Source organism: Anolis carolinensis, chromosome 2, assembly GCF_035594765.1.
Source record: "Anolis carolinensis isolate JA03-04 chromosome 2, rAnoCar3.1.pri, whole genome shotgun sequence".
In the NCBI taxonomy this organism is placed as follows: domain Eukaryota; kingdom Metazoa; phylum Chordata; class Lepidosauria; order Squamata; family Dactyloidae; genus Anolis; species Anolis carolinensis.
Window position 1 is genome coordinate 81070974 of NC_085842.1, and position 13766 is coordinate 81084739.

Here is a 13766-nt window from a genome sequence, read left to right on the forward strand (position 1 = left end):
ATGTGTGCCAAGTTCGGTCAAGATCCATCAAGCCATGTAAGAGCCTTTGTAGTACAAACAAGCACACCAACAAACTAACTACAAGCAAACAACACACACACACACACACACACACAATAATAGTAATAATGTGTTAGAAACATTAAGGAGGGCAGCATTTCTTTGCTATTTAATACCTGAATGCAACTTATGATTCACAGGTACCTGTTATATCTGTTTGAGCATCTTCAACCTCTGCTGCTGCTGCTCTGTTTTTTTTCTCCAGCTCTTTCATTTCAGGCACATAGAAGTCCCCTTGACGAGCAAGGGGGCACACAAAATAAATCTGGTCGCCTTTGTAGATCTCCAATCTGGGATGGGCACAGAGCTTCCTCTCCTAAAAGAAATAATAGATAGAAGCATTTAAGACTTTTCCCCTCTGCCTTTCTTTCATTATGTTACAACCAGTGCATACATGTCTGAACAGTTTTTCAAGATGACTCTCTTGATCTACAATTCACAAACTGTGGCTTCTCAGTATTCCACTGAGATGTTCTCATCTTTGGCTTGCGTGCTAAGACATATTTGTCCAATTCCCTCTGCTTTATCATTTTCAGACACCAGGGGACCACATTTTTAAAAGGCAAAAGCATCTTATGAAACAGTGCAAGAGCTTTTAGGCTCAGAGATAAAACAGATAATAAATTGCAAAAGATTGGGAGTGCTTAGCAGATCAATGAATTATTCTTCAGAAGCAGATCCATATTCTATTGTGCTGAATTCTATAACCCTGGCTTTGAGCATCAGTAGAAAATTATTATGTGGCATTCATTTGAGATAGAACATTTGACACACAGCAAGTGGGTCAAAAATGGGGAAAAGTTATGATTTAAATCCATTCTGAATTATCAAGAGAAAGATATCATTAATTCAGGTTTTTACATTTCCACCTCCTGGTTCATCTATAATTATACTACTTCAAGTTCTGCTGTTGTAGTGAAGGCGGGAAGATAAATGGTTGAGCATACAATTTCCATGTAAGATGACTTCAGTTCATGAATGGCATATCTAGTCACATGATCCATGATAGAAAAAATAGAAAAGGAAAGACTTTCTGGAGAGATGAAGCCAGTGGTACTGCTTTATTCTTTATTCATCATCACTATAATGCATAAACAAATTTTTGTAAATTTGCCTCAGATCTAAGATATGGGTAAAGCATGTGTGTAGAGTTTGCAAATGTTTTCAGAGGCAGCTACCCATTAATATTGTCAAAACACTTTCTGTAACCTATATCTCTCTTTTAAACAAATGTAATTTTATTCTTTTATTATTTAAAAAAATACAATATGACTAGGATGCCAGAAGACCAGAATCAAACCCACAGCTATGGAAACCCACTGGGTGATCTTCAGCAAGACACCGAGTCTTTCAGCCTAAAAGGAAAGCAATGGCAAATCTCATCTGAGTAACTATTTTCAGGAAAACCCCACAATATGGCTCCCATAAGTCTGAGTCTATTTGAAGGCATATAAAAACAAAAGAAATGCAACAGACATGCACAAAGAAGTACTTTATCTGTGAAAGGGGGATGTCCCAACTGGCTCCATTACTGTTGGAGAGTGAACAGTCCTGTCTTGAGTTGAGATTCTGATGGCATCCTTCACATTGCATGCTTATCTAAAGTGCCAGCTAGGTCAAAAAAACTCTCAAGCTGGAAAAGGGCATTTTTCCCCTCACCGAATCGCTAGTTTACCAGAATTATGGGTAGTTTATTGGTCATAGGAATGTAGGCTGCATTATTCTGTCAGATTAAAAGTCTGTTTGGTCTAATACTGTTATCACTGATTGGCAGCAACTCTCCAATTTTCCTTTTTTAAAATATGTGTCAAGTTTGGGAAACATGAGGCCTTCCATAATGTTTTAAACTGCAATCCACAGCATGTTTCATCATTGGTTATGCTGACTATGACTACTGGGAGTCTGGCAACACTGGGAGGCTGCAAAATTCTTGCCCCTGCCTAAACTAGAGGTCTCTGAAGGGCCAACTCTGGCTTGCTTCTAAAATCAGATATGATCCAAGTGCCATAGTTACAAATCAATGGGAAGTAACTGTCCCCTTCCAAGAAACTCTTCTTTTCTTCTTTTCCTTCTCTTCAGCTCTCATTCGGCTTGGGGAGAATAAAGATAGAAGCTGGGGCTACTTGAATAGTGTCCTCTCCACTGGTATTAAGTGAAAGATAAAGGCTATGCCTAAAGAAAAGTTTGGATACTGGGCAGAAAAATTAATAATATGACATTATTTCTAAAAAATTTAATATTTAATTAATGTACATCAAACTTCTGGCACAACAGTGTCTTGCTTATTGTTTGTTTCCTGGTGTTCTTTATTGATCCCGTCTATACAAAAAGGGAAATACTGTACTCAAAATGCTGTAGTTGACTATTGTCTTGGGGACACGATGGCAAGCAAGAATAGCCAGGATCAAAGAGCTGAAATGCTTATCTCTTTGTTTTCAAAATGGATTTCTTTCCACTAGCTTAGGGACACAACCCATAATTATATTTTGCTTTGAGCTTCAAGTTTTAAAATGTTTTTGTCCCTCTGGTTAGTATTGTCCCCTATTTCTCTTTTGTAGTTCCCTGGAAACTGATGTTATTTTATTGGCCACTAGCTTGGGTACCCGGCATTGCCTGGGTTATTTGAAAAAGTCAAACTCCATATGTACTTAAGTTCGTTATGTTGGGCATGTTTGCTCTGGATGCATCATCGGTGGGGTTCAGTGTGCTCTCTGGCTGTAGGATAAACTACAACTCCCATTATAGTGAGTAAGTCCCCTCAAACCCCACCAGGTTGCGTTAGTCATGGGGGTTCTGTGTGCCAAGTTTGGTCCAGGTCCATCATCAATGGAGGTCACAGTTTCCCTGGTTGTGGGTCAACTACAACTCCCAGAAAGGAAGGTCAGTCCCCACCACCCCAAACCCCTCCAGTAATCAAATTTTGGGAAATCAGGTATGTATGCCAAGTTTGGTCAAATTCAATCTTTGGTGGAGTTCAGAATTCTCATTGATTGCAGGTGAACTATAAATCCCAGTGCCTACAACTTCAAAATGTCCAAGCCAATACCCCTCAAACCCACCAGTATTCAAATTTGGACATATCGTATATGCATGCCAAGTTTGGTCCAGACCCATCATTGTTTGGGTTCATACTGCGCTCTGGATGTAGGTGAACTATACATCCCAGTACCTACAACTCCTATAAGTCATGGTGAATTCTCCCCAAACCTCTCTAGCATGTTCAGTTGCTGATCAATTCCTTTGTTTTGTGTGTGCCATAGAAAAGAATAGGAAAGGTTTATGGGAAAGGCAGTGGGCGGGGTCATGAAAATTCCACACCAATGGAGAGAGTAAGAGACACTGGGATGTCTGTGGTGGAGGATAAACAGAAAATCTAGGATGAAATTGTCTCCGTATGAAAGCCTTCGCTTGGATGGTGGGCAGGGTGGTGTTTGTGATGGACATTGGCATGTTTACGGTACTCGCTATAACCTGCAATGTCATTGGAGGGAGGACCATTGGTGTCTCCTGAGTAGCGGGAGCTATAGTTCTTTGTGGAAGTGGGAGCTTGTCTGTGTAAGTGGACACCCCAGCCACACACATACATACATATTTTTACTTTTATTATGTGTATAGATTACTAACATTCTTAGCAACACTAACTGAATCAAAAGATATTCTAGCCCTGCCACAGCTGAAACCCTTATTAGGAAGGTAGGCATTCTAAAAAAAAGCACCACGATTCAATGGGTAATTAATATAGCCAGAAAAGACAGATAATAGCTGCTTTTTCCAGAAATGCATCGCTGGGGCAGGGTGGTGATGGTTCCAAATCAGAGTATGTCTAAAGTCTACTACTTCTTCCTTTATCCTTATTTTTAGACACAATCCCTTGATTCTCGAAGCACCCTGGACGTTTAGGAGATCAGTGTTCACTGAACAGTGCCAAATTTTGAAGTCTACAGGTGTCAGATGAGCTGGGAGAGGGGTGGGTGATGAAAGCATGAGTTAAGCATGAATGTTGGCACACATTGGACCAGCAAGGATCAAAGAAAGCAAGGCTGCAAGGAACTGTGTGGGAAATGGTCTTTGCACTGAAAGAACAGCTGGCCGTTTTCATGAAAGCCCACGCCCTGCCTGCCCAGCAGCTGTGTGGCTTGGCATATAGTACAATGTCTTGGAGAAAGGGTTGGGGGTGAGATTCTTTCTGAAAATTATACAAAGGGATGGGAGGGAGAATTAGGTTCCCCCACCACCACTCTAAATAAATGTCAGCTACATGGTACAGCACAGCCTTGTGCTAATGTCCCCAAATGGCCTGTGTTGATCATGTCTCTACCAGCATACTGTTCAGGATGCTTACTGCTCTTTAGCCAGTGGGCATATGAAGCAAACTCCTTGATACAGCTACAGATGACACTACCTAGCCTGTATCAGCTGAAGAGTGGGAAAGGAGGACATGCTTAGAAGGTCAAACAAATGGGGAAATAAGAGAGAACACTTCAAGATGTGTTGACTAGGGACTGAGGTGGGATTAGTTATTTCTAGGTTACTAGCTTGTATCCACCTCAGGCGATCTGATCTTTGTTGTGCTTTTTCATTTTGCACAGGCCTTTGCTACTTCTCATCAGTTTAGTCAGACTGTTTTCAGCGGCTATAGCTGAAGACTGGAAGAGTGTTAGTATTCTTCATAGCAACAAGTTTCCCCTATTCTATCTGTCTAGAAACCACAAGATTAATTTATATGCCACTTCTAGAGATACTGCTTCATGTTCATTCTCAAGGATTAGGCACAAAAGGAGGGAGGGTAGCTATCCTTGTCTTTTGCTGCCTCCAGGTATGATCTCATTAATAAGAAGCTGAGATTATTTTAAAATGAAATGGCATGAATAGTGGAGAAGAGCATTGAAGAGGCCATTAAGGAAACGATAACAAGCAATCTTTTTCCATGTGTTATTCAGCATCTTCTTTGGAAATGGAGGCCCATGATGTCTGTGGAAGATAGGACTGAGTGCTCTTTCATTACTTTATATCACAAAATATTTAAAAAAAATAAATGATCAGACTTTAGGCTTATCTAGATGATTTTTAAAAAACCCATTGATGCTACACTGCTATTAACTCCAATTTAACAGCAGCAATGGCAGTACAGTACACAGTGAGACAACAGTAAAATGAAATCCACAGCATTTGCAATTACGGCTTAAAAAGATACTTGTAAGGAAAAGCTGTTGCCAGACAGTACCTAACCTATGCAGTACTATGGACAAATTCAGGAGGTTTAGGGATCAATTACCGCTTTGTGGAACTCGGCATCAACTATTCAGCTACACAAAGGACCAAAAATACTGTTTTAAAGCAGGCAAGAAATGTCTTGTTGTCATGGAAAATCTCAGTTAAGTCACTGAAATATGCAAGTACAGTGTGTAGTTAACAGTGGATCCAGGGGGTTCAACAACAGTCTGCAAAACTGTTCTAGACACTAGAACAGTATTGTTGCCCACGTAAGGTAATATAAACAAGACTGAATTAGAAGCACCAATTACCTGACTGTGCTTTGGGCAGTTTCCTATGTCAATGGGTATGTTTATAGAGCACTGTGTTCTCCGGGCTGTATAGCCATGTTCCAGAAGTATTCTCTCCTGATGTTTCACCCACATCTATGGCAGGCATCGTCAGAGGTTGTGAGGTATATGGAGAAACTAAGCAAGGTACTAAGCAAGGAAGGGTTATATATCTGTGGAAGGTCCAGGGTGGAGGAAAGAACTCTTATCTGTTGGAGCCCAGTGTGAATGTTGTAATTAATCACCTTGATTAGCATTAAATGGCCTTCCAAGCTTCATGTTCTGGCCTGGGGGAATCCTTTGTTCAAAGTCATTAGCTGCCCCTGATTGATTCATGTCTGGAATTCATCTGTTTTCAGAGTTTTGCTCCTTATTTATGTTCTGATTTTGGAGTTTTTTAATACTGGTAGCCAGATTTTGTTCATTTTCATGGTTTCCTCCTTTCTGTTTCCCTCACCTTGGACCTTCCACAGATATATAAACCTTCCTTGCTTAGTTTCTCCATATACCTCACAACCTCTGAGGATGCCTGCCATAGATATGGGTGAAACATCAGGAGAGAATACATCTGGAACATGGCCATATAGCCCGGAAAACACACAGCAACCCTGTGATTCTGGCCATGAAAGCCTTCGACAAAACTTTATAGAGCATTGTTTCCAGACCCTTGATCATTTTAGTCACCTCCTCTGGATACGTTCCAGCTTGTCAATATCCCTCTTGAATTGTGATGCCCAGAACTGAACACAGTATTCCAAGTGAGGTCTGACCAAAGCAGAATAGCGAGGCACCAGTACTTCCTTTGATCTAGAGTAGACACTATACCATGTCAGTGGTTGTCAGATAACATAAAGGACTAATAAGGTTTCATTTTTAGTTCCCCTGTCTTCCTGCCTAAGATTTAAGCAGTACCTATTAGTAGCTGAAATGAGATTTTGTTGTTTATCAGTGTGGATGACACAGGCACTGACTAAGTATTCCTGCAGAAAATAGAGAAATCCCATCCTCTGCAAAAAATAAGACCAGGAGTTGGTTGTGACACAGACCATGGCTGCTACCATCAGAAATCAGAATAAATCTAAGGGAGTACACTGAATCAATCCTAGTGTGAGAATGTAATCTAAATAATTTCTTGTAGAATTTAAAGTCCATGTAAAGAAAGTATCTGCAACAGGAAGCCTAAGTGACCAAAACTCAGAAGAATGCTGGACAGTGACATTATCAGGAAAATATACAAAAGACAATATCTACAGGCAAAGGGGGAAAAAAGCCTTGACAACAAAAGCTTCAAAGATCAAAGGCAAGAAGCAAAAATAAAAGGTAACAGAGATAAGATTGGAACTCTGAATGTGACTGTTAAGCAAAGTGTACATAGAGAGAAAGAAAACTAATCATTGCAAAAAAAAATGAAAGATGTGGTAAAATAGTTCTTTCCACAAAGGAACATTTAAATCAAGAATAGGGAAGTTGAATGATCAATAGAACATAAAAGACAATGGAAGTAATGCACTGAAGAATAACTTTATTCTTGTAATGTACAAAAGAAATTAAAAATGATGAAATAATTCCTTCACAGTACAGCTTTTTTATGCAGAACCTACATTTTTAGAAAGTGAAGTGGAAGATGCTCCCAAAGCATTCTGGAGAAATAAATCACTAGGAATACCAACAGAACAGATTCAAGACATTGAAACAGAATCCAAAAAAATCTGCTAACAAACGTGTGTGTGTGTGAGGGAGGGGGGGGGGAATAAAGAGTCACTGAACTGGAAATGCTTAATGTACATTCCAATCCTCAAGAAAGGGGACAATAGAAATTGTTGTAGCCAGCAGACAAGTGCATAACTCTCTTCAGCAAGCAAAGCCACACTCAATATTTTTCTACAAAGAATGTTAATATTTATGAAGCAAGAAATGTTAGGTGGGGAGGCTGGATTCAGTGGAGGAGGAAGACACTAGGGATCATATTGTAAACATAAGATAGCTAATGGAACACATCAACAATTCAGAAGAAAATTACCTTGTGATTTATAGATCACAGCAAGGGTTTTTTCCTTATTGACAGTATATCTAGTTGCAAGTCTTGCCCATTAGCCAATGTCTCTATCTTCTACAATATTATTTTCCAGCTCATATATCAAGGGTCTAGCACATTTGTACCCATCTGTTTTGTCTCCTATGCCAACCTTGGTCTCTATTTCCTGTTCTTTCTCAAATGAAACACAAAACTATCAAACTGCTCATGTCTGCAGACAAAAATCTGAGCCTGTAAGTGTTCTTTCTTATAGCTTTCCATTCTGCAAGATGAGCGAGTTTGACACTCTTCCATGTGATGAAAGTTTGAATTTTCTGTGACAAAGTTGTCCTCCATGCAGCTGTTATCTTCCCTAAAAAAAGTAGTTTCTCAATTTCATTAGATTCAGAATATTGATGTCTCCACATTCTACCCAAAGCTAGCAGCTTATCTGGAAAAGGCTCTTCATTGGTTGGATGTCTGTTGGGCATTGGCCATGCTTCTTTCTGTCATTTGAGCAGATATTTTCCTAGTGACTATCAAAGTGGGTGGTGGAAGCTATAAAATGTTCCTGCAGAAATGCTGAGCAGCCTGTCCTTGATGGTCTTAAAGTGCACTCTACTAGAGTTGTGGCTTCTTCCACAAGTTTTTGTTTAACCTTTGTAAAACAACAGTGTAAACTCAGCATTCTATGTTCATATATGGAATGTTAGATTAGACTGCAGGTCAGACTGATTTGATTGCAGTGTTCTTCCTTCTATTCTCCAATGACCTTACCTGCTTCCACTAGTAAGCTTCATAACCACGTATTTGTTAGAGGTACACGGACCACAAAGAAGAAGAGAGGGCTGACTATTTTTTGCCCATAACTGTGATCTGTAATCTATGTTCCCACACAACCTCCACTGCCTCCCCTCTTGGTTCAGGTCCCTGTTTACTCTTTGGCAGACTTTGAAACTAAGGGGCGGTCTTGGACATGTGTGGCAGGGTTCCTGACAAGCTATTCAGCTCTAGAACATCCCCACTAAGGAACTGTGCAGGCACAATAATCCATTCATATAGGGACACAGATGATCACAACATAAAAACATTTAAACAAATATTCTTACAGGTATATAAGATTGAAATACGCATAACTAATTTATCAAGGTAACTAAGCAAAGACCTAGGGACAGAATGTAAGGACTGATTAACTGAACACTAAAGAGATTGACAGAAAGTGTCATTTTGATGTTTTTCCCCCTTTCAATTAAAATGGGACTGTTTTCTTGAAAACTTAGATTAGGCACCCTCAAACTGTGGCCCTCCAGCTGTTTGGGCCTCCAACACACATTGAACAAGCTGGCTAGGACGACTGGTGGAGACCAAAACTGCAGAAGGGCCACAGTTTGAGGATGCCTGACTTTGGGAGAAGAAAAGGAGTAATACATCAAGAAATGTATGAAACCCTAACCCTAACCCTAACCCTAAAAGGCTGTAGGCCATTTTTGTAAAATTCAGATACATTTGTCTTTTTTTTGGGGCGGGGGGGGGGGGTTGCAAGCACAATTATCCTGTGGAGTATAAAGATGCCCGCCACCATTGTCTTCATTTGCAGACTGAAATCTTCACAACACATTTATTTTAAGAGAATTTTCAAAGCACAGCACTATCTTTTCTAGCATTAAATTGAGAGCATTTAGTAGCATTATGTTTGACATGCTCATTGCAAGTCAAATAAAGACAACTCAATTTCTAAAAAATATAAGGAGCAATCCAACTTGTATTGAACTGAGAAGTTTAAAAGCACCACTATAAACAGGGCTATTGTATAATATTTTCAAATCTAACAATATATTATTATAGTGCAACATCTCACAATATACTGCTATTTTTGTGGCTACTATGAATTTGTGTGGCTGCATTACTGAAAATCTGTCTCAGATAATGGTACTTCCTGCAGGCAAGCATCTCAAATCAAACATCCCAAAATATAACAGTATTAGCATTTTAGGATCCAATAGATAACGTTTAAATGGAAAAATCAGAGACAGTTGGAAAGGGAGTCTAAGAATGAGAAAAGATGAAGCTGTTAGTAAGCCTTGCAAATTCAGAAGCTAGTTAAGGAAAGATATTTACATTCAGAACAGTTTAGTACTTGAGTCAGTGACCATGTTTAGCTGTAACACTAAATTCAGAAGCATAGTTCATCTGATGCTTTTCTGATTCAAAAACTATGGTATACGATGATTAGATGCAATTAGGCTTGTTTTGACGCAAACTATTAAAATGCTACAATTTTAAAAACTCAGTTGTCCTTCAGTCAGAGTCTACAAATCTCAGTAGACACTGTTAACTTATGTTATTAACATGCTATTAGCTAAATTTCCCAAGAAATCAAGTCATACCTTGTAAATACATAAATAAGCAATTCCTATAAATAAAGATATTGGAAAAATGTGGTTCCTACTAGAAAAATGTCAATCATTATGAAAGGCAAAAACACGGCATTTATTGTAGAAAGTCTTTTAAAGGATGTGTGAAATTATTAGTGGCTCACTGCTTTGAGAGAATCATTTTGTTGTTTTGGTGTGGTCCTTCTGAGTGGCTGTCCGAGGTCAGGTGCCACTTTTGCCACTGACACAAAATCTTCAAGGCAATGTTTGTGAAAGACAGATGAAGAAAGGGTTCTATTTAGGATTGACATTTCTATGCCTCCGTCTCTCCATTGACCTTAGCTTTTCAGAAAACTGGAGCAGTCTTTGCTGATCCTTCAGCATTCTTGACAACAACAGCTTGTTTATTTTGTGCCACTGAATTCAGTGGGAGCTAATGACAATCAAATCTGCTCTTCCCTACCTAGCCTCATCTTGGATTCTAGTTCTTGGGCAGTTTTCTATAGCAGTTATGAGTTAAAATGCATGAATCGCTTTTCTTGGGAGGATAATTCAGTAGCCAAAAGATAAATCATCCTTTTCCTTTTGCATTGGGGGAAACCCAATGATAGACAATAATATTCAACATCTCCCCAAGCTTAAATGTGAACTCATGTACCCCAAGAACTGTTTAGAAAAAAAGATGACACTATCAAAAGAAATGAATGGAGGGAGAGAAGAAGGATGGAAACATAATCATCCACTTTTACAAATGAAGTATGCAGGTGGTTAAACCCAGAAAACATTTTAATGGATTTTATGAAACAGAGGAACAAAGAATTGAATGAAAGTGAAGTTGAAAAATAAATCTGGGGCATATTACCAGGACAGATAGGTAATGCAGAGTATAAATTGTATATAAAAGATTATAGCTCTGATGTGCTCTCTCAAAAGATGGGGAATTCCGTCACTTTGTGAAATGAAAAGCATCTCACTTTTTGATGGACTCTGCACTGCTTGGGTTTGGACAAGAAGTATTGTGATATGTAGAAGAACAGAGGGGAAATTATGCAAATATAGCATTGCCAAGATGGGGAGAGTATGGGGGCAGGGGGCAGATGCCAGGTTGCCTTGCTACAAGGAAGCTAGCACGTGAAGATTAGTACTGAAATAGCAAACGATGAAACTGAACTGAAATGCAAATAATATTCAGCACCTCCAGTCAGCAGCAGAGTATTTGCCATGAAAAACATGTAGATCTATTCCACTTTTAAAATAATGTAAATAATACTCAAAAATAATTATTTTTTTAGATTTTTCTGAGAAAATAATTGGTTGAAAAACATTGGTTTTTGCACAAACCTGACAGTTTTCTATCGAACAACACTTTTTGAGTGAAGAAAATTTACACCAAAATATTTCCATTGTGTAAAAAAAATCAATAAAATATGTACAGAAACTCTTCTGCTCTTACTTATTGGGGAGGAAATACATTTAATTATTTACTTTTGGATGTAAGAAGTATAAAATAAAAATGTACATTCCTATGTTTGAAATACATGACTTGATCTTGTGACAACATCAGGAGCTTGCCACCTGATTAATGCAAACACAAGATGAAAGTGACAGAAAAAGAGCCCCCCCCCTTCCTTTCATACAAATTGGAAGGAACAGAAAACTGAGGCAGATGTGGGGAAATTTGAATAACCTTTGAGCATATGTGTGCATGGTTGCATATATTTATTTATTTACAGCATTTATATTCCGTCCTTCTCACCCCGAAGGGGACTCAGGGCGGATCACATTACACATATAGGCAAACATTCAATGCCTTTTAACATAGAACAAAGACAAACAAACATAGGCTCCGAGCGGGCCTCGAACTCATGACCTCCTGGTCAGAGTGATTCATTGCAGTAATTGATTGCAGCTGCTCTCCAGCTTGCGCCACAGCCCGAGCCCAACAATATATAGATATCTAAGTAACTTTTTTATGAAATAAAATAAATGGAGAGCTTTTTTGTCTTCATTTTTTTTAAATTACAATAGGGAAGAGAGTTACTCCAGATAATTAGGAAGGATATCTTCTATACACTTTGAAAATGGAACCAGAACATTTCTGGAAAGTAACAGTGTGTGATGATATGCCACTATTTCCGAGTAGCATTTCCAATAATGTGCTGAAGGTATGTTATCACTCTGGCATTCTTTGGGCCATTCTAGACCCATTTCCAAAGCATGCAGCAGCTGCACTTATGAGCTACAAGAAAAAAAATTACCTTTATTAGTTAAAATGTAGAAGAAATGTAAACAATCCTCTGAACATTTTGTAACTGTATACATACAAGATTCTCCAACATTCGCCCTCCTAAACATCCACATCCCTCCCAGTTACATACTATCTCAACATTACTGAATAGCTCACTGGCACTTTGGACAGTCTGTATTTTACCTGCAAATTGTCTAAAGGACAATACTTGGGATATCTACTATCTGAAAGCAAGGGAGGGGAAGCTGAGGCCCATGGTTAATCCAAAACCAATCTTAAGAAGGCCCACAGACAGCAATCACTTTCTCTCCTCAAGTCCTTTTTTTCTTTTCCAAGGCCTTTCCTCTAATCAGTAGGAAATCACATCAGGTACTTAGATGGAAAGTATGCTGTTGTGTACTAGCTTGTTTATTTTGAGAACATTGTTAGTAGCCATCACGAATTAACAATACTAATTTTAAACCTGTAATCTTTATACAGATATCTAGAGTGATTTTTTTCATTGCTTTATTGGCTAATTTTGACTTCTGTTCATGAAAAATAAGGGGAATCCATAAAATTAAATCCCTTGAACAACCAAAACATTTTTTAGAAGTGGTATGAAGAATAGACACATTTCTGATAAGCAAATTGATGCTTCCAAGAGATTTTAGAAAGAATTTTCACAGCCATTTCAGGGATCTACAGTTTCCTTTCCAAGGTAGATGAAACAATAATCAAATAAATAACAAGAACAGCATGAAATAAAAAAAAGCTCAAGAAAGTTTTTTTTTCTAAGCAGAACCAAAACATCTCATAACGGTTGATTTTTTAAAAATGACAACCTAAACAAGAAATAGCTCTGCTGTTCTGTCCCTTGGGCCTTAAACTCAACAGCTAGCAGCGCTTCAGAAAACTGAAACTTAGAAAGATATCTCTGGTTTTGGCAATAAACTCCAGAGGCAGAATTTTCAAAGACATGCAAAAAATGTTCATACACTCAGGATGCAGCCAAGCAGCACTTCAGCATCACAAACCCCACCCACCCACAATTTTTAAAAGGATTTCATACTAAGAAACTTAGCAGGATTTTTTTTTTAAAAAAACATGACTTGATCTTTGAAAGTTTTGATAGGACTTTTTAGAAGCTGGGTCTGTCATTACTGCTTGCTTCCCTGCCTCCCTCACTTTATAGCCTCCAAACACACTCAGACAAGGAATTCTCATTTATGGAATTTCATCTAACCACAACTATTGCCAAGTAATTCAACTATCTATCTCCCTCCCTTGTGGTGCCTCATAGTGCAATCATAGTTAAACAGAAATATGTCCCTCTGTATTCAGATGAGCTACTCCCTAGCAGTCAAGGTTTTTAATGAATACAAAAGGGATTCAATTAGCATTGTCAAGTGTTGATCCAGAGATCATGTGTACACCATTCTAAATATGTGCAAAGTAACAAGTGCAGCAAGAGTAACCCCAATCTATTGCTCTATCAGTTTATTTGCCTAACCTATATAGAAGATGTGGAGGACAAACAGTCTTTC

The 13766-nt window shown here is 38.6% G+C and overlaps 1 protein-coding gene across 2 annotated transcripts in view; it reads right to left on the reverse strand.

Moving 5' to 3' along the window:
- tex264 (testis expressed 264, ER-phagy receptor) overlaps positions 1-13766 on the reverse strand; it is a 218761-nt gene that overhangs the window by 54580 nt on the left and 150415 nt on the right. For both annotated transcript variants that reach the window (XM_008105085.3, XM_008105086.3), the window contains exon 4: positions 205-376. In XM_008105085.3, coding sequence (XP_008103292.2) covers positions 205-376 — 172 coding nt within the window. The remainder of the gene's footprint in view (positions 1-204; positions 377-13766) is intronic.